Below are 17,467 nucleotides of genomic sequence, written 5' to 3'. Positions count from 1 at the left end.
GGGAGAGGGCTGGATAACTTCCCACACGTTATCTTCCAGATTGTAGAAATATGGGATCTGGGAGGAAAGAACAGGTAACAGGAATAATAGAGTCTGGTGCTGCAGAATATGTTATAGAACACATTTAATGAAAAGATCAGCAGAATATTTGTCTGTCTTGTAACATCTTGCGATAGTGAGAGGTGGCCAAATGTATCTCCTCCAAGATATTGAACTCCATGAAGCTAACGAAGGTGCTGTTTTCGTCCCCTCAAAATACCCATTGGAAGAAAATTCTCTGGTTCCTTCCCAGCTGGGACACACCACAGAAATGGGTGCAGAAGCAAAAAATGACACAGCTGGAACATTCCTGCCTTGCAAGCAGATTGGGGGGGGGGAGGGGGCAAAGCCATGCCTTCTTCTACTGGATTTTCCTTTGAAGCTCCTCTACAGTTTGATGAGTTTTGATGTATGCCTTTGAAGTGATTGCCCTGGATCCTGTTTTCCTGCCTTAATGGGTTAATCCTGTCCCAGGACCTTTACCTTTCCTATCCTGGGGGGTTAATCCTATGGGGGGGGGGGAGAAAATGGGAGTTCTGGCTTTGCCTTGGTAAGTTATTTTTAGCTTGATTCCTTAAGTTTTTTTCAGGGTCTGCTTTATTTCTAGTCATAGCTTTTGGCAGTCTGCCCAGATTTGCAATCATGTCCTGAGCTTTTGCCTCCCGGTTTCTTTTCTTTACTCTGCTAAGGAAAAAGGCCGTTTTCATTTCCTGAACGGTTTCAGGAGTTCCTTCCTGGCACCGTCCAGTTTGGGGTGCGCTTCCCATACCCCGTTTCCCCAAATGGTTAAAGACCCCTTGGAAATTATGGTCGCTTCCCAGCGAGGGAATGTTCTGGAAAGACCCTTTTGCCCTCTGAGGAAGAGGAAGGCAGGGGCTTTAGAGGCAGAAAGGGAGCCGGGCCGTAGACGAAGAACCGAGGAAGGCCAGGGCGATCCCGCCGGGCTCCTCGAGAGAAAAGACGCCCTGCAGCCTCAGGCGTCTCCCTTACCGCAGCTGCCTCCAGCAAGGGCCGCGCCTCACCAGCCCCCGAAGCCCCCAACTCCCGGAGCCCCAAGCACGCCGGGCTTCTGCTTCTGCGCCTCCGCCGCCCTCCCTCACGGAGGAGCCCCCGCCTCCCTCCCGCAGTTGCCGGCTGTCCTCGCCTCGCTTGGCGGCTCTCGGCAGCGAGGAAGCAGGCGGCGGCCTCCCTCAGTGGCCTCTGATTCCCGTTCCAAGAACTGGACCTCCCGAGACCCCCCCTCCCCCAATCCCTCCAGTAGAGGCTTCCCGGCCCGGTCCAGGCAGAGGCGCCCCACGCGGCTACCTCGCAGAAGGGCGCTCTGGCAGCGCCGGAAGCCGCTCCTCCGTGCGTCTCTATGGCCACTGCTACGGCGGCGGAAGTGCCGGGCGTCACGAGACAGACCGGGCTCCGCCGCCGCCGCCGCCGCCGCCATGCTACTCTCCTGCTTCCCGGAGCTCTACTTCAACGTGGACAGCGGCTACCTGGAGGGCCTGGTGCGCGGTTTCAAGGCCGGGGTGCTCAGCCAGGCCGACTACCTCAACCTGGTCCAGTGCGAGAGCCTGGAAGGTCGGTGGCGCCGCGGCGGCCTCCCTCCCTCCCTCCGCCCCGTCCCCGCTCTCGGCTCCCAGGCGGACGGGCTCCTCCGCTTCGGAGAGGCGCCGCTTCACCCTCGGGCCGATCCCGGGGAGGGGCACCGCGGCCGCCTCTCCAGTTCCTGCCAGCGGCCGCTATGGACACGGGCTGGGGGGAGGCGGGCTGGGCCCCTGGGGGGCTGAGCGCCTTCGGAGCCCAGGAGGCTGAGGGATGCGGCGCCGGGGCCGAAAAAAGAGGAAGCGGCGGCCTCTCCGCCTTCTTCCCTGGGCGTTGCTGCTCTGCCTGCCTGTGGGTGAAAGTGGGGACAGTGCCTGGTTTTCTTTTCTGCCTTTTTAACGACTGAAAATACGAAATAGAAGCTTTCCTGTTTAATTATTTCTGAATTTATATCACTCAACACTCAAAGCAGGTCATGAGCTTTAAAACACGGAACAAATGAAAAATGGGTGGGGAGGGAATCAAAATCTTTAGAAGTATTAGGAGAGAAGCACATTTAGCGTTTGGTGAAGTTGTGGGACCGAAATGGGTTCCTGCACAGAGTAGCCCTTTCTTGCATCCCCAGGGCTGGGCAGCCTCTTCTCCCCCTCCCTCCCCGGTTCCTTGTGGGGGATGGGACTCTGCAGGCTGTCAACTCATTTGGGTAAATTGTGCAAGGCGATGGTTCCCCTGTCTTGTATCAGTGGCCTGGCTGTTCCTTTCATTCTGCGCCTGTTGTAATTGTTGCCTTCAGAAGTTGTGGGAGCTTCATCACTGGAAGCTTTCAAGAAGAGACTGGACTGTCATCTGTCATAAATGGTGTAGGGTCTGCTTGGGCAGGGGAGGGGGTTGGACTAGATGATCTATAAGGTTCCCTCCAACTGTTAATCTGTTAATTTCTGGATACTTCTTAAGAGTGAAGTGCAAAGTGTCTTGCAGGACTTGTAACGAAGGCAGAGGGAACCCCTTGATAAGTTGCCTTTTGGCATTCTGGCTGCAGTTGTTTCAACTCTTTCAAATCCAGCAACGGCTGAGCCATCCCACACAGCAACCAGGGGCATAGAAGAGCCCCATCCAGACCAGGCCAAGAGCATCTCATCCCCTTGAGCCTCTTGAGCCATGAACCAGAATCTCGGGCAGGCCACCTTTTCACTCCTGGGAGCGGTTTTCCGTTGCTGCATCAGGAATTCTGTTTGCAGTTGCTCTCATTGTATGCCAGGCCCTTTCCCCATATTAGTACAAGATAAAAGCCAGTACGTTTCTGGTTTTTCTTCATCATTGATGTTAGGTATCAGAGTAACAAGTCAAATTTTAAATCCTTTTTAAAATATATTCTTTTTGTAAACAGGCTATATATCCTGTTTCAATTTTTTAAATAGTGAAATAATTTTCTTCTTTTTTGAGGATCACTTGTCCCATTTATGTTCCACATTAGGCATTTATATTCCATATTTATACCAAAACCTTAGGATTTCTGATGTCCAATATGGTGATCTCTCCCTCAGATTTTTGTTGTAGCTATTCAGAATCAAAAGTGCTAAGTCTCTTTGTCATTTTCAGTGCAGTCCACTTTTAAACATTTCTAACAATTCTCTCACTTTCTGGACCAATTCAATCTGAACTTCTATTGTTTAAAAGTGAAAATCACTCTTTTTCATTTATCCCATTAATATTATACATTTTTTGGTTCAGGTTTGTTGGTAAAAAAATAATACTTCTCCCTTTTGTGTAGTATTCTAATTGGAAAGGATTTTGTAATTTGGAAGAAAAGCTGACTGTCCAAGAAGTTTATTTTGTGTTCTTGTTTTCAATTGTAAATTGATTATACCTCAAATTGATGAAAGAAGTAAAGGATCGAACTCAATGTCCTTTAAAAGTCGGGCATGACAAATACAAGCAAGCTGTTTTTTCTGTGACATCCCACCCCCAATGCTCTATTCATGAGAAGACCACAAGATTTCCATCCTTCAATCTCCTTGCAAGGACCAGCTGTCTGGGGCATAGACGGGTGATCTCTCCTTCTGTCCTTTGCCCAGAAAGACTTTAACTGGCCAGGGATTATCACTGGCCATTGTTCGTTTTGCTCACTTTTTCCGCTATCTTGGACACATCTAATATGCCCTAAAACCTCACCCAGAAGCTGAAAGTCAACATTTTCTAGACTGCGCTTCATACATGGCTGCACTCATGTTTGGACTATCTCCATTCCTTCTCTGTGCAACTCACTAAGAAAGTGGTGCTCTGGGTCTCCTGGTTTAGCATGGAATCCCTCACCACCTCTGTTCTGCCTTTCTGATATTGAACTGAAAAGTAATTCTGCAATTCATGGAATCCCTGAAGGCAGGGAGTGCCTTGAACTCTTCCAGATTTCCAAAATCTGAGAAGTCTTTGGAAGCAAGTCAGTTCCATCTGGTTCCAATCAGTTTGTCTCACACACTTTCCCCCCTCTCTGTCCCCTCATCTCTACCCCAAGACTTGAGGCTTTTGGCTGGCTAAAACATGTCAAACTGAACTACTGAAAAGGTCAAAGGCAGATTAAGGCTCCTAGTCGCTCTGTGAGGAGCTCAACTAGTGTTTATTCTAGCTGGCTTAGTTCCGTCTGTTGGGGCAGGGGTTGGACTTGAACAGCAAGAAAAGACTGTTCTTTATATGGAACATTTGCTATGTGAAGAATATTTGCATGAGGTGGGGGAAACGGGGAAGCAGTCCAGCAAGAGTAGTCGTTGAGAAGCTGGGGAGACAGGTCTCTCACAAAATAGAAAAAAACCGTCATCTTTAAAGGATGCTTAATTTGGTCTTATATGAGTAGGAATGAATTGAAGGCATATCAGTGGCCCACTTCTATATTCCTAGTGCTTTGCACTTTATTTCTTTGGCTAAAAAGACTTTGACTGTTATTTTTTGTTTCATAGTAAAGCAACAAACGACTGGATTTGGCATTTTTACCCATCTGTCGAGTCTTTCCCAAAGACCTCAGATAGGCAGATGTTGATGCTTGATGGTGTTAAAGGACCCATCGAAGGATATCAGCTGTTCTGAGTCAAGCTGCCTTTTGCAATTGACTGATCAAAGGTGAATTTGTCAATGCCCATGCTATTCAAGTGGTGCTCCAGCTATTTTGGGATTGCACCCTAGGAGCCTATGACTGATGGTGCTACCTTTGCTTTCTTTTGCCGAAGTTGTCCCATTTCTGTTTAAAGTCTTTGTGTTTTGTTATCATCACTATTTTGCTGCCTCCAGGTATTGGCAAGTCCACTGTTCAGAGGTTTTTGTCTTTCTTATTGACAGTTGTAGAATCTGGGGTGTTATGTGGCAAGTTCCTCTCTGTTTCAATTCTAAAGTTCCAGACCACTTTAGCTTCTACATTTTCTATTACTTATTTGATGGTCTGACCAGTTCTTGCTTGCAGGCAAATGCCATTTCTTGCGGCTCTTCCAATGCACCATTGTTACTTTGTCATGCTGTTGTTTGTCATTGGTCTATGCGATCTTCTTGCAGAATACTGTATTTCCTTCTGTTCTCAAGTGCAACTCAACAGTGACTTGAAGCATACAGGGCCACTCAAATCTCCCTAGCAGCTACACCTTCCTTAACTACTAGATAGGAAAAGGCACCTGAAAGAAGTGCCTGTTTTGTCAGAGATTTGTCCCAAGGGACTCATGATTCTAGATCCCTAGAGCTAGTACACCTTGTCAGACCTGTCACAAACTTCTCAATAAAAAAGATTCTTGGCTCCATTTGTTGAGAAAGATACAGTTTATTAGAAATCAAGTGTATTGCAGTAGTGCAAAACCAAAACTGAAAATTGTACGCCAAACTCCCTAAGTTCTACTTTTCCCTCCCTTAACTGTCTCTCATTGCTTCCCCCAGTGCAACCAATCTGGTTTTGGCAAGATGGTTTCCTAACGGACAATCGAAGCATAGTTTGGTATGCCCCCCTCCCCTCCTCTTCCAGCTGGGTGACCTTGATACACTCCCCCCTTCATTCCCCCTCCCCACGCAGTTCATGGAAGTCTTTCACTGCCTAGCAGTGAAGCACAAGCAAGCCTGAGGGGGCAGCTGACATACCTTATACATTAGGCAAGTAAAAGTGCCAAGCTCCAGCCTAGATGGGGGAAACTATTGTCAGTGACTGCCAGATCTGTCTTCCATCCATTTTCCTGCTTGAAATTTGTTTTTAATTTTTCAGATCTAAAGCTTCACCTCCAGAGTACGGACTATGGGAACTTCCTGGCAAATGAAGCCTCTCCTCTCACTGTCTCTGTCATTGATGACAAGCTTAAGGAGAAGATGGTGGTGGAGTTCCGGCACATGCGGAATCACGCTTACGAGCCTTTGGCCAGCTTCCTGGACTTCATCACGTAAGTGCTGGACCTGCAGGGCACAAAATCCCTGGGAATCTGGCTGGCACAAGTCCACCAGGTAGATTATGTGGAAACACAATACATGTTGGGAAAGCTTTGAGCAATGTTTCAAAGGACTTTGAGAGTCTTTCTTACTTCATGCTTACAAATTGTTTACGACGTGTCCTAAGATCACAACCCCTTTTTCTAGCCTTGGATTTCTATGTTGAATTCATTAGAAGCTGAAGAGAATTTAATTTAAAGAGGGGAATCTTGTGACAATTCCAGATTAAGTGGGGGCTTAAACTGTCCAAAGCAGAACATTTGGCAATTACTCTAAATGTTCTGCAAAGTAAGAAATGAACGAAAGAACGTTGGGATGATGAGACCAGATGCTAAGCCTTGCGGACAGGAATTGAAAATGCTGGCTTGTTTGTTGTTGTTAGTCACGAAATCGTGTCCGACCCATCACAATCACAAAGAAAATCCCCCGGAGTCCCTTTAAGCTCACGCCGACTGCTTCAGTGACTCTATCCAGCAACCTCCTTCTCTGCCGTTCCCTTCTTCTTTTGCCATCAGTTGTTCCCAGCATGAGGCTCTTCTCCAGTGAGTCCTTTCTTCTCATTAGGTGGCCAAAGTACTTGAGTTTCCTCTTCAGGATCTGGCCTTCTAAAGAGCAGTCAGGGTTGATCTCCTCTACGACTGACTGGCGACTGACTGGTTGGATCGCCTTGCAATCCAAGGGACTCGCAGGAGTTTTCTTCAGCAACAGAGTTCAAAGGCCTTCATTCTTTGACCCTCAGCCTTTCATATGGTCCAACTTTCACAGCCATACATTGCAACTGGGAAAACCATAGCCTTGACTATACGCACTTTTTTTTTTGAATTTTTTAAATTTTAATTGAACAAAAACACAAAAAAAAGAATCATCCTTCATTACATCTTATAGAAAGTGTGTCGATTGGTTACAGATAACTTTTGTCCATTTCTTCCACAGTCATTACTTATAGTTCATATTAGATTATACACTTTAAGTAAAAAATCTTTGTATATCTTACTATCAATGTACCACAATTCTCATTTGACTACAATTATTTGAACATGCTTTTACCTCAAATCATTCATACTTATAGACACAACCACATAATGGCATTCATTAGCTATTTCAAAAAATCTTCCAATAACTTTACACCTTTATAGCATCTTTTAAGTAAAAGTCAATTAATAAAGTTTCTAAGCCTTCCCCCCACTTTCCCCTCCAACTCACTGACTAATTTTATATCCAAGTTACTTTAGCCAATACTATAGCATGTATATATTGTTAAACAATGTCCATTAACATTTCCTTGTTATTGTAATTGGCTAAAAATCATTTACTATTTATGCCCCATCTCCTCTCATCAGGGCCCCCACCCCCACAAAAAAAACCTTACACCTTTATAACAAGATCTAAATGAAAATTTGTTAATAAAATTTAGAGGTCTTTTTCCCAAGTCACAATTTACAATTTATATCCAAATTTCTTTTACTAAATTGTCAATACATGTATATATCATTATGCTATATCCATTATCATTTCATTATTATTATTTATAGTTAATTGTTAGCGAGTAAATATTTAATAACAATCTAAAACAATCTAGGAGTTACAAGATTCCTACTTATTAATCACCAATAATTAAAAAAACTATTTTTTATTATCAATTTTCATTGTCAACCTGTATCTTTCCAGTAACAAAACAGTCTTATCTCTCTTGCCAATTGTGGAGTCAGTCTTCTTTTTATCTCCTTTATAAGGTTTTTATAGACTTCTCTCCGCACTTTGTTGCTTGAAGGGTCTCTCAGATAATTCCCTTGCTCACCAGTTGCTACTAAAGTTCACTTGTCTTTGTTTGTCAATCTTGCTCCTGAAAAAAATTCTCTTCTTATGTCTATCATCATTAGTATTTTTTTTTTCTCTTCTGTGTCCTGGAATTGGGGGTAGAGCTCCAATTCGTCGAATTCCCTTTTCCATATTTCCTTTCCATTTTCACCCACATTTGCACCATTCATCTATTGTCTTATCTTTATCTTCTATATCTTCACTTTCTCTTTTCACTTCCTTCCTTCTGGAGGTCCCGATCATCAGCCTAGGGGCTGCCTGTTTGCCACAGGCTTGAAGCACTTCCCTTGGGTCTATCAGGGATTTTGCGATATCCCTGAGACCAGCAAGGCTTTGTCTTCCTGATCACCATTTCTACGGGATGGTTTCAGTCTCAATGGACCCCCCCAGCAGCAAAAGTATCAACACCGGTCTCAGAGTATTGAGACCGCATGTTGTAACATCGCGACGTGATCCTCCCTCTCGACTATACGCACTTTTGTTGGCAGGATGATGCCTCTATTTTTTAGTATGCTGTCTAGATTTGCAATAGCTTTCCTCCCCAGGAACAAGCATCTTTTAATTTCTTGCCATTAGAGTGGTATTATCTGCATATCTGAGGTTATTGATATTTCTCCCAGCAATCTTAATTCCAACTTGTGATTCATCTAGCCCCGCCTTTCTCATGAAGTGCTCTGCATATAAGTTAAATAGGCAGGGCGACAGTATACAGCTTCTTGGCCTGCATATGGTTCCTCAAATGACAAATAAGATGGTCTGGTACTTCCCATCTCTTTAAGAACTTACCACAATTTATTGTGATCCATACAATCAAAGGCTTTAGCATAGTCAATGAAGCAGATCTTTTTCTGGAACTCACTAGCTTTCTCCATGATCCAGTGTACGTTGGCAATTTGATCCCTAGTTCCTCTGCCTCTTTGAAATCCTGCCTGTACTTCTGGTAGTTCTCGGTCCACATATTGCTGGAGCCTAGCTTGTAAGATTTTGAGCATAACTTTGCTAGCATGTGAAATGAGTGCAATGATGCGGTAGTTTGAACATTCTTTGGCATTGCCCTTCTTTGGAATTGGAATGTAGGCTGACCTTTTCCAATCCTGTGGCCGTTGTTGAGTTTTCAAAATTTACTGGCAAATTTGGTGTAACACTTTTACTCCATTGTCTTTTAAGATTTTGGATAGCTGAGCTGGATTATTGTCATCTTCACTGGCTTTGTTGTTGCTCAGATTTTCTAAAGCCCATTTGACTTCACCTTCTAGGATGTCTGGCTCTAGTTCAGTGACCATTGTGGTTATCAGGGACGTTAAGCTCCTTCTTGTATAGTTCTTCTGTGTAATTTTGCCACCTCTTCTTAATCTCTTCCGCCTCTATTGTGTCCCTGCCATTTTGATCCTTTTTCATACCCATCTTTCCATGAAACCTTCCCTTCATATCTCCAATTTTCTTGCAGAGATCTCTGGTCCTCCCTATTCTATTGTTTTCTTCTATTTCTTTTCATTTAAGAAGTCATTCTTATCTCTTCTAGCTATTCTCTGGGAGTCTACATTCAACTGGGTGTATCTTTCTCTTTCTCCCTTTCCTTTCGCTTCCCTTCTTTCCTCAGCTGTTTGCAAAGCTTCCTCAGACAGCCATTTTGCTTTCTTGCATTTATTTTTCTTTCAGATGGTTTTAGTTGCTACCTCTTGTACAATGTTGTGAACCTCTGTCTATAGTTGTTCAGGCACTCTGTCTATCAGATCTAATTCCTTAAATCTATTTGTCACCTCTACTGTATATTCACCAGGGATATGATTTAGTTCATACCTGAGTGGCCAGTGCTTTTCCCTACTTCCTTCAATTTAAGCCCAAATTTTGCAACAAGAAGCTCATGATCTAAGCTACAGTCAGCTCCTGGTCTTGTTTTTATTGACTGTATAGAGCTTCTCCATCTTTCGTTGCAGAGCACACAGTCAATCTGATGTCTGTGTTGACCGTCTGGTGATGTCCATGTGTCGAGTCGTTTCTTGAGAAGTTGTTGTTGGCTTCTTTAGTCTTGAGAAGAAGAGAGTTGGGGGAACTGAGATGGGAAAGGGGTGTTAAACTCAAGGCCCGTGGGCTGAATGTAGCCCGGCAGGCTGTTACAAGAGGCCATTCAGGCCCATTTTGGATGGTAAGGTGCAGCTGTAGGCCTCCCGTCTCCCCTCCCCCCCTCCCCTAGGCTGGCCCTCAGAGGAGAACTACAATGCTGATCCAGCCCTTGAAGAAATCCAGTTTGACACCCCTGGCATAGGATATGTGAGTTGGAAGGGACATTATAGGTTTAATTTTCTGGTCACTTCAGGAATCCACTAAGCCATGATGGCGAACCTATGGGACGCGTACCAGAGGTAGCAGGCAGAGCCCTCTCTGCTGGCACGTGCGCCATCGCCCTCAGATCTCCGTGGCGTTTCTTTTGTGAGCTTCCGTTTCCCTGCAGACGATGAAACAAGCTCACGAAAGAAAAAGATCTTACCTTTTGCTGCGCTGCCGGTGTTGGGATGCACCGCCTCCCACCAGCCCCCACCAGCCAGATGGTCTTTGGGTCTCTGCTGTGCATGCACGTATTCGCGTGTGTGAGTGCACCTTTCAGTTTGGGCATGTGCACGTGTGCAATTTGGGCACTCGGTGTCTAAAGCATTTGCCATCACTGCAGTCAGGTATTCCTGGCTGATGATCATCCTGCAAAAAGAATCCACTACTGTTCTGAACTCTTAGTAGCGCTTGTGACATCTAGAGGTCGTCCTGTAGCAGGAGTGGATTTCAGGCGGTTCGTGGCGGTCCCCACGAACCGGTTGGTTGGCGAACCCGGAAGTAAGTAACTTCCGGGAACGCCGAAGGATCCACCCGCCCGCCCGCGTTTCTTACCTGGTTTTGACGAGTTCTGCGCTTCCACGCATGCGCAGAACACATACAGCGCCTGCGCGATCCTCCAGGAGCAGCTGGAGCATCGCACAGGCGCTAGTACGCATGCGTGCACTGCGCACATGCATGAGGATGCCGCTGGCCCCGTTCCAACCGAACCGGTTGGAACGGGGCGAGAAACCCACCCCTGTCCTGTAGATTGGAGAGAAAGAGATTGCAAGAAAGTAAGGTGTCTCCCACTGCCAGCACAATTACATTTTTCTCAATGTGTGGAAGAGCAAGCAGCTTACTCTCTTGAAATCCCTCCCTCTCCAGGCTCTGCTGTGGAAGGAGGAGCAAGTACATAAGCTCTCTCCTCTTTTCCATTTCCTGCTGCCAAAGAGCAAGAGTGGTTAGGAGGCAAATTGTAGAAAAAGTATGAAAACGACTAGTCTTCTTTCTTGCATCCACAGTTGCAGTCATGTGATTTCCCAGTTAGTGATCACTTTGGTTAATGACAATGTTGCCTATCCTAGTTACAATCATTAAGTGTGGACTACCTGTATGTTTAAAAGAGTTTAATAATAACATTCAATTGTTAAGTTAATTTCAGTCCATTGGTCCTTGTTCTGTCTTCTGTTTAAACAGAGAATAAGTCTATTTCCTCATGGAAATTGTAAAATGTTTGGGTTTTTTTAGATTTAGAAGTGTGCACTTTTATTTTATCTCCCCTGTTTGAAAAATAAACATGCCCAAATAGTTTAGCCATTCCTCCTCATCAGTTTGCTTCCCAGGGCTGTTATCATCGTAAACCCAGTCCAGCTTCTCCATGTCTTTCTGGCTTGCCAGGCCCCACAATTGGACACAGCTTACCTGGCACAAGTCTTTCCTGAGTGCAATGCATCGGCCTAGCTGGCTGCCATGCCAGGTCTCTTGCCCCTACAGTCACACTCTTCAGGGAGACCACAATCTCTTTCTGTTGTTTAGTGCAAGACAGAGAATAACGGTGACTGTTGGGTGGGTAGGAAAACCAACTTTCTGGAGCAATTCAGCGATAGAAACATTGGCACAAGGTATTGATCGGTTTCATTGAAGGTAGAGCAGAGCATCTCAACCTAGGTGAATTTAAATTGTATGGATTTGAACTCCCAGAATTCCCCAGCCAGGATGCCGGGTGTCAGGTCCCTGCAGCTGAAAGTCGCCAAGGTTGAAGTGGAAGCTAGAGATCCATCTCTTGCCTAATAGGATTGGTTGGTTCCCTCTGGTATCTTCCGCTGGAGGGCCCCAGAGCCGCTTTGAATGGGGATCTGCGCTGGGTGGCCTGGTCTGAGAAGTTGGCTTCTTTGATGCCTCTGGGCACTTCAGGCCCACCAGGGAAGCCGGGGTGTGCAAAGTGGCCACTGGCTCCAGGCAGAGAAAGGTTGGACTGATTTTTCTGTAGCAGCAACCAGATAATATTGGCCAATCTTCAAGGTAGTCATTGGATGACCTGCATTGGTGATGTGCCTTTAAGTCACGATAGATGCTTTTCTATCGTACCATCTGCAAAAATCAGGAATACACTTTCTACCGTCTAGCTTGTAAAACCTGAGGCGTCCCTGGTGGGGGCTGTCCAGCCAAAGCCTGTTGAGGAACTGCCGCCGTGAGCAGCCACCGATCCTTCCCTGTTCTTCGGAAGAGGCTTTCTAAGGACAGAAGAGCATCCAGGTGTCATAACTTCTAAAAAACAGACAACCTTTCAAAGGAAGCTCCTCTCCCGATGATTGCGTTCCTGCGCTTCTCTTGGTGCTCTGCCTGGTGCTTTCTTCCCGGGTGGGGATTTCACTGGCCGGTCTGGCCAAGAGTCTTCCCGACCAGGGCTGCTCCTGCTTGGGTCCTGCGGTCAGGTCGGATCATCTGGAGCTCACAGCTGTAGGCTAAGTCCCCTGAATCACTTCAAACGGGTTTTCTTTCGGAGCCACTTGCCTCTTGTGCAGAGTCATGGAGCAGAAGAAAACTTAGCAGGCTTCTCATAACAGCAGTGAGAAACCCCACATTTACGTTGTTGGTTTGTTGTTGTTTTTTTTTGCTTTTGTGGTTTAAACTTGTTTCTTGCAAGGTAGCAGGTTTGAAGTCCTAACTTTCCCAAAGGGCAGAAGCCCCAGCCTGTGCTCTGCTGCACCCTCGTCTGGCATTGCTGTTGAGAAACCCCCTGAAGCCTGTTTGGGGATGCATATGTGAATGGATGGCCACAGGACCTCCACTGGGAGAGGGTGGCTTGCTCTCCTAGCCCTGCTCTCACTGCTTTTTTTCAGCTACAGCTACATGATCGATAATGTCATTCTGCTGATTACCGGGACGCTCCATCAACGCTCCATCGCAGAACTGGTACCCAAGTGCCACCCCTTGGGCAGCTTTGAGCAGATGGAGGCTGTGAATATTGCCCAGACACCAGCTGAGCTCTACAATGCCATCCTGGTGGACACGCCTCTCGGTAAGATAAGAGGGCAGCTATCAAATGGGGCTCAGCCCTGGATGGGCGGAAAAACTGGTGGCCTTGGCAAGCGTGAGTCTTTGTGGAAAACCTCAGGGCCTGCTAGGTGAGGGGTCTACTCCTCCTCCTCAAAGCAGTGATAGCTGCAGGGCTGAGCAGGGGCCCTGTGGGGTCTCTCTTCTGCTCACCCATTTCCTTCTCTTTCAGCCGCCTTTTTCCAGGATTGCATATCTGAGCAGGACCTGGATGAGATGAACATAGAGATCATACGAAACACTTTGTATAAGGTAAGTGCTTGGAGACGAATAAATGCGGGGCCACAAAGCTTCCCCCATTTGTGCAACATTTCTGGGTCTGCAGGATGGACTGAAGCCAGAAGGGCAAAGGCCCCTCTCCCTCCATGGTGGGGGGGGGAGCGGGAAAGGGGGGGCATGTTGGCCGGGCCTCAGTCTCCTGCACCCCGGAAGCTCCCTTTTGATCTCCCTCAGTCCCTCATAAGAACTGCAAAGTAAACCAACGGTAGAGAGCAACTTGTACATAAGTCTGGTTTTGTAAGGCTGTGTTGGGCTCTTGGGTCTCAGCCGGTCTTTGAGATGTCATCCCAGGGGTTCCACAAAGGCTCGGAGAAATGTTATAGTCTCATTCTTGAGACGGTGGTGGCCACAAATGGTATTTAAGGGGGGGGGTATAGTGAAGAAAAGGTTGAGAACCCCCCACCCCACCCCCACAGGTTCGGCCCTTGTCTCTGGATGGCAGCCAGAGGGAGGGTTAGTGTGGTAGACTTGACTTCTTCAGGAGAACTCTCGGAATCAGTTGAAGAAAGGTGTTGTGTTTGAGAAGTAAATAGAGGGGATGAGCATCCATTTGGATTTGAAAGGTGAAAGGAAGAGCTCAGGGTTTGCCCTTTGGGACTTCAGGGTAACAATCCTTTTGCCCTGATGGAACAGCTGGTAGTGCTGCTGAAAGGCTGGGTAGCCATTCTGTGAGGCGAGGGAGGGTGAGAAGGGGAGAATGCCAGGTGTGCTGAGGAAGCTGCTGCCACTCCCTCGGCCTCCCAGCACTGAGCTCAAGACCTGGCTCGGTTGCTCCAGGTTCCTTTCGTGCCTGGCAAAGCCCAGGATGCTGCTTCTGCCTGCTTCCCTTCATCGGACAGAGTCCCAGAGCCAGGGGGCATAAGCGTGCAGCTCCCGGGGGACCTCAAAGCAAACAAGGGAGTGGGAAGCGGTGTGGAGGGTCTGCCAAGCTCCATGGGCCGAGAGTTGAGCACGGGGGCTGCTGGAGAGGTTTGGCCGAGGATGCCGGCTTCCTGTGTGGCTTCATAGCCCAGCCTGGCTGGCTGGATCTCCCGAAAAGAAAAGGCCGCTCTGTCTGCCTCCAGAGACTTCAGCAGGGGAGCAAGGCAAGGGAAATGCAGGGGCTCATGTCCAAAGCAGCCTGCAAATTGCCCCCCAGATACGCCGTCTGCTTTGATTGCTTCCGTATGTTCCCAACCATACGCAGAGGCTGCGTCTCCTGGGGATTCAGCTTCAAGGTTCTCGCCTATCCCAAAGCTTCTCGCTGTTCTGCCAAACCAGGTGCCCCCCCCTTCTTGGAGGGCAGTGCCCCTGGCAGGCTGTAAGCTCCAAACTCTTTGTGGGCCATTCTGTAGCTTGCATGGGTTGCTCTTGCCAGGCTTGCTGGCCTGGTCTTCACCAGGGGCTGATTTCTCCCCAGGCTTACCTGGAGTCCTTCTACAAGTTCTGCAAGAGCCTGGGAGGCACAACAGCAGATGCCATGTGCCCGATTCTGGAGGTAGGAGCCAGCTGAGCACCTGCTCTGTGGGGGTCCAACTTCCCGCTTGCTTGGCAAGAGAGGAGACCCGGTCCTCTTTCCCTCTAGTTCGAAGCGGATCGCAGAGCCTTCATCATCACCATCAATTCTTTTGGCACCGAGCTGTCCAAGGAGGACCGCGCCAAGCTCTTCCCCCACTGCGGCAAACTCCACCCCGAGGGCCTGGCTCAGCTCGCCCGGGCAGACGACTACGAGCACGTCAAAACAGTGGCCAATTACTACCCGGTAAGGGCCCCAGGGCAGCCGTGGGTGGTGGGGCTGGTCAGTGCGAGGGAGACGCAGAGCCCAGTTCGCAAGAGGGGCCAGTGCTGCCTGCGTTGGGGTCCTTCTGAGTTGTGCATCGGAGCCGGTGTCTCTTCTCCACATAGGCATCGCCCAGCCTGGCCTCCTCTGGGTCCTTGGGCTGCAGTTCTGGATGTGGTGCAGCTCCCAGGAGAGGGGGAGCCTTTGCTGAGAGAAGTTGGGGCATTTCTTCTTGCTTTCATCCATCCTAGTCTGGTGAAAAGGAGGCTGGATGGATGTTTGCCCTTCCTTTAGTTTTGATGAAGGCGAGGCAGCTCAGGGCTTCTCCTCCTGGGAGCTGGGCAGGGAGAGGACTTTTCAGGCCTGAAGCAGAACCAGGGCTTTGGCTCTTCTTGTTTGGAGGTCAGCAGCCCCTCAGCCACCCCCACCCCCAAAAGTGGCTCTCCCCTGTCTCGGAGGGGATGTTCCGGCCCACGTCCCTGAAGGCAGCCTGAGGGGGGCCTTTTTTTGCTCTTCTAATTCTTTTACAACCTCTCAGCTGAAGGGTATTCCATGCCCTGCCTGCCAGCTTTCCCTGTCCTCCCTCATGTCTCTCTCTCTCTCCTGCAGGAATACAAGTTGCTCTTTGAAGGAGCAGGGAGCAACCCTGGTGACAAAACCCTGGAAGACCGATTCTTTGAGCACGAGGTGAGCAGGTGGGAGCTCCCCATGCACGTCTAGCTCTTTAACTCTAGGAGCCCCTCCTCCCCCGGCGTGTGGTGGCCTCAGGGAGAAGGAGGGGCAGCAGCCAGAGGCGCCCTCCATCCTCTGCTGTGGCTCTCCTGGGGGCCCTTTTCTGAGGCTGCTCTCAGTGGGCTGTGATGACGCCGAGCATCAGAGGATGGCAGCAGAGAAATACAGAGCCATCCTTTGCTGTCCTCTGTAGTTTTTCACTCCGTGCAATCCCATTTGCTGAAGGCCTCTGGTCAGAGAACCTGTGCTTCAGCCCTGTCACCCTCGGTACCTTTAGGCCGTTGCTAAAGTTGCAGTGGAAGAGAGGGGAATCCTCAATTCCTAGCTATAAATCCAGGTGCAGCATAGAGGGCGTCCCACTGCCGCTTGGTCCAGAGCCGGGCAGTGGTGAGCTGTGCCCTCAGGAGCAGCTGCCGGACTTCAGCAGGGGGATGGCCATGCTTTGATGGCCAATGTTCAGCCTGGACAGACTTACCAAACCTCCGGGAGGGGGGACGCCATCACAGCAGAGGTCATGGGGAGCCCCCCCCCCACATGTGGTGCTGCCTGCCAGTACTGCAGAAATCTCCCCTGCCAAGCCCATTGAAGAAGGTGGTTCTTCCCCGGGACGGTTGGGGCTCCCCAGGATAGCAGGATGCCCGCTCAGGTGTGTCTCTTCCCGGCAGGTGAAGCTGAACAAGCTGGCCTTCCTGAACCAGTTCCATTTTGGTGTGTTTTATGCTTTTGTGAAACTGAAGGAGCAAGAATGTCGCAACATTGTGTGGATTGCGGAGTGCATTGCACAGCGCCACCGAGCCAAGATTGACAACTACATTCCCATCTTCTGAGTGTTTCCCTTTGTCTGGCAAAGTCCGTAGATGTCCCGGATGGCTTCTTCAGCCCCGCCTGGGGAAGCTGGGGCAGGAGGGAACCCACACGCACCCCCCTTTCCTCTTGGACTCCTTGTGCCTGCCAGAATCGGACAGGTTAAATCGTGCTGTGTCTGTACCAACTCGTTGTGCTGTTGAGAAGGCATCTTGCTGGGCGCATCAGAAGGTTTCACATCTGCAGCCCTCCTGGGGGCCCCATTTGGGACGCACCGAGCGTCCAGTTCATTTCATGACCCCTCTTTGCATCTGCTGCCTGTTGCCACCATCATCGGGCTTTTTGGCCCAGGTCAGGGCAGTCCTGAAGTGGCAGCTTAGCAAGGGACCCTGTGCTTGGAGTGCTGCTAGAACGGCATTCCCCCCCCCTGCCTCCCCCCCCCCCATGGGCCTGCCTGCTTCTCCCCTGGCCTCTGAGTCCCCTAGCAGGCCTAGCATTGGCTGGGCTGGGCTCCATCCGATCTTCTCCAGATGTTGGCTCTGACCTTAAACAGCAGCTCCAGCCCCCCCGTTCCTCCTGCCCAGATGGTCAGCAGTGGGTCTTTCCGAAGGTCTCGACCCCAAGTTCAGGCAAGGATCTTCCTGCCTGGGATGGTTCTGAGCTCTTCCCACTCCTTGTTTTGGGCACCTGCAT

At 48.8% G+C, this 17,467-nt stretch overlaps 1 protein-coding gene across 1 annotated transcript; it reads left to right on the top strand.

Moving 5' to 3' along the window:
- Positions 1-1,420: 1,420 nt before the first annotated feature.
- On the top strand, positions 1,421-17,135 carry ATP6V0D1 (ATPase H+ transporting V0 subunit d1). The gene is made up of 8 exons (XM_014069852.2): positions 1,421-1,608; positions 5,801-5,972; positions 12,987-13,165; positions 13,373-13,452; positions 14,879-14,956; positions 15,044-15,220; positions 15,848-15,925; positions 16,636-17,135. Exons 1-8 carry the CDS (start codon positions 1,473-1,475, stop codon positions 16,795-16,797), a joined length of 1,062 nt encoding a protein of 353 aa, XP_013925327.1. The 5' UTR covers positions 1,421-1,472; the 3' UTR covers positions 16,798-17,135.
- Positions 17,136-17,467: the final 332 nt, after the last annotated feature.

This window comes from Thamnophis sirtalis, unplaced genomic scaffold (assembly GCF_051295495.1).
Source record: "Thamnophis sirtalis isolate CommonGarterSnake01/CBP01778 unplaced genomic scaffold, rThaSir2_p1.2 scaffold_14, whole genome shotgun sequence".
Lineage (NCBI taxonomy): Eukaryota > Metazoa > Chordata > Lepidosauria > Squamata > Natricidae > Thamnophis > Thamnophis sirtalis.
This window is presented reverse-complemented; position numbering and strand designations above follow the sequence as displayed.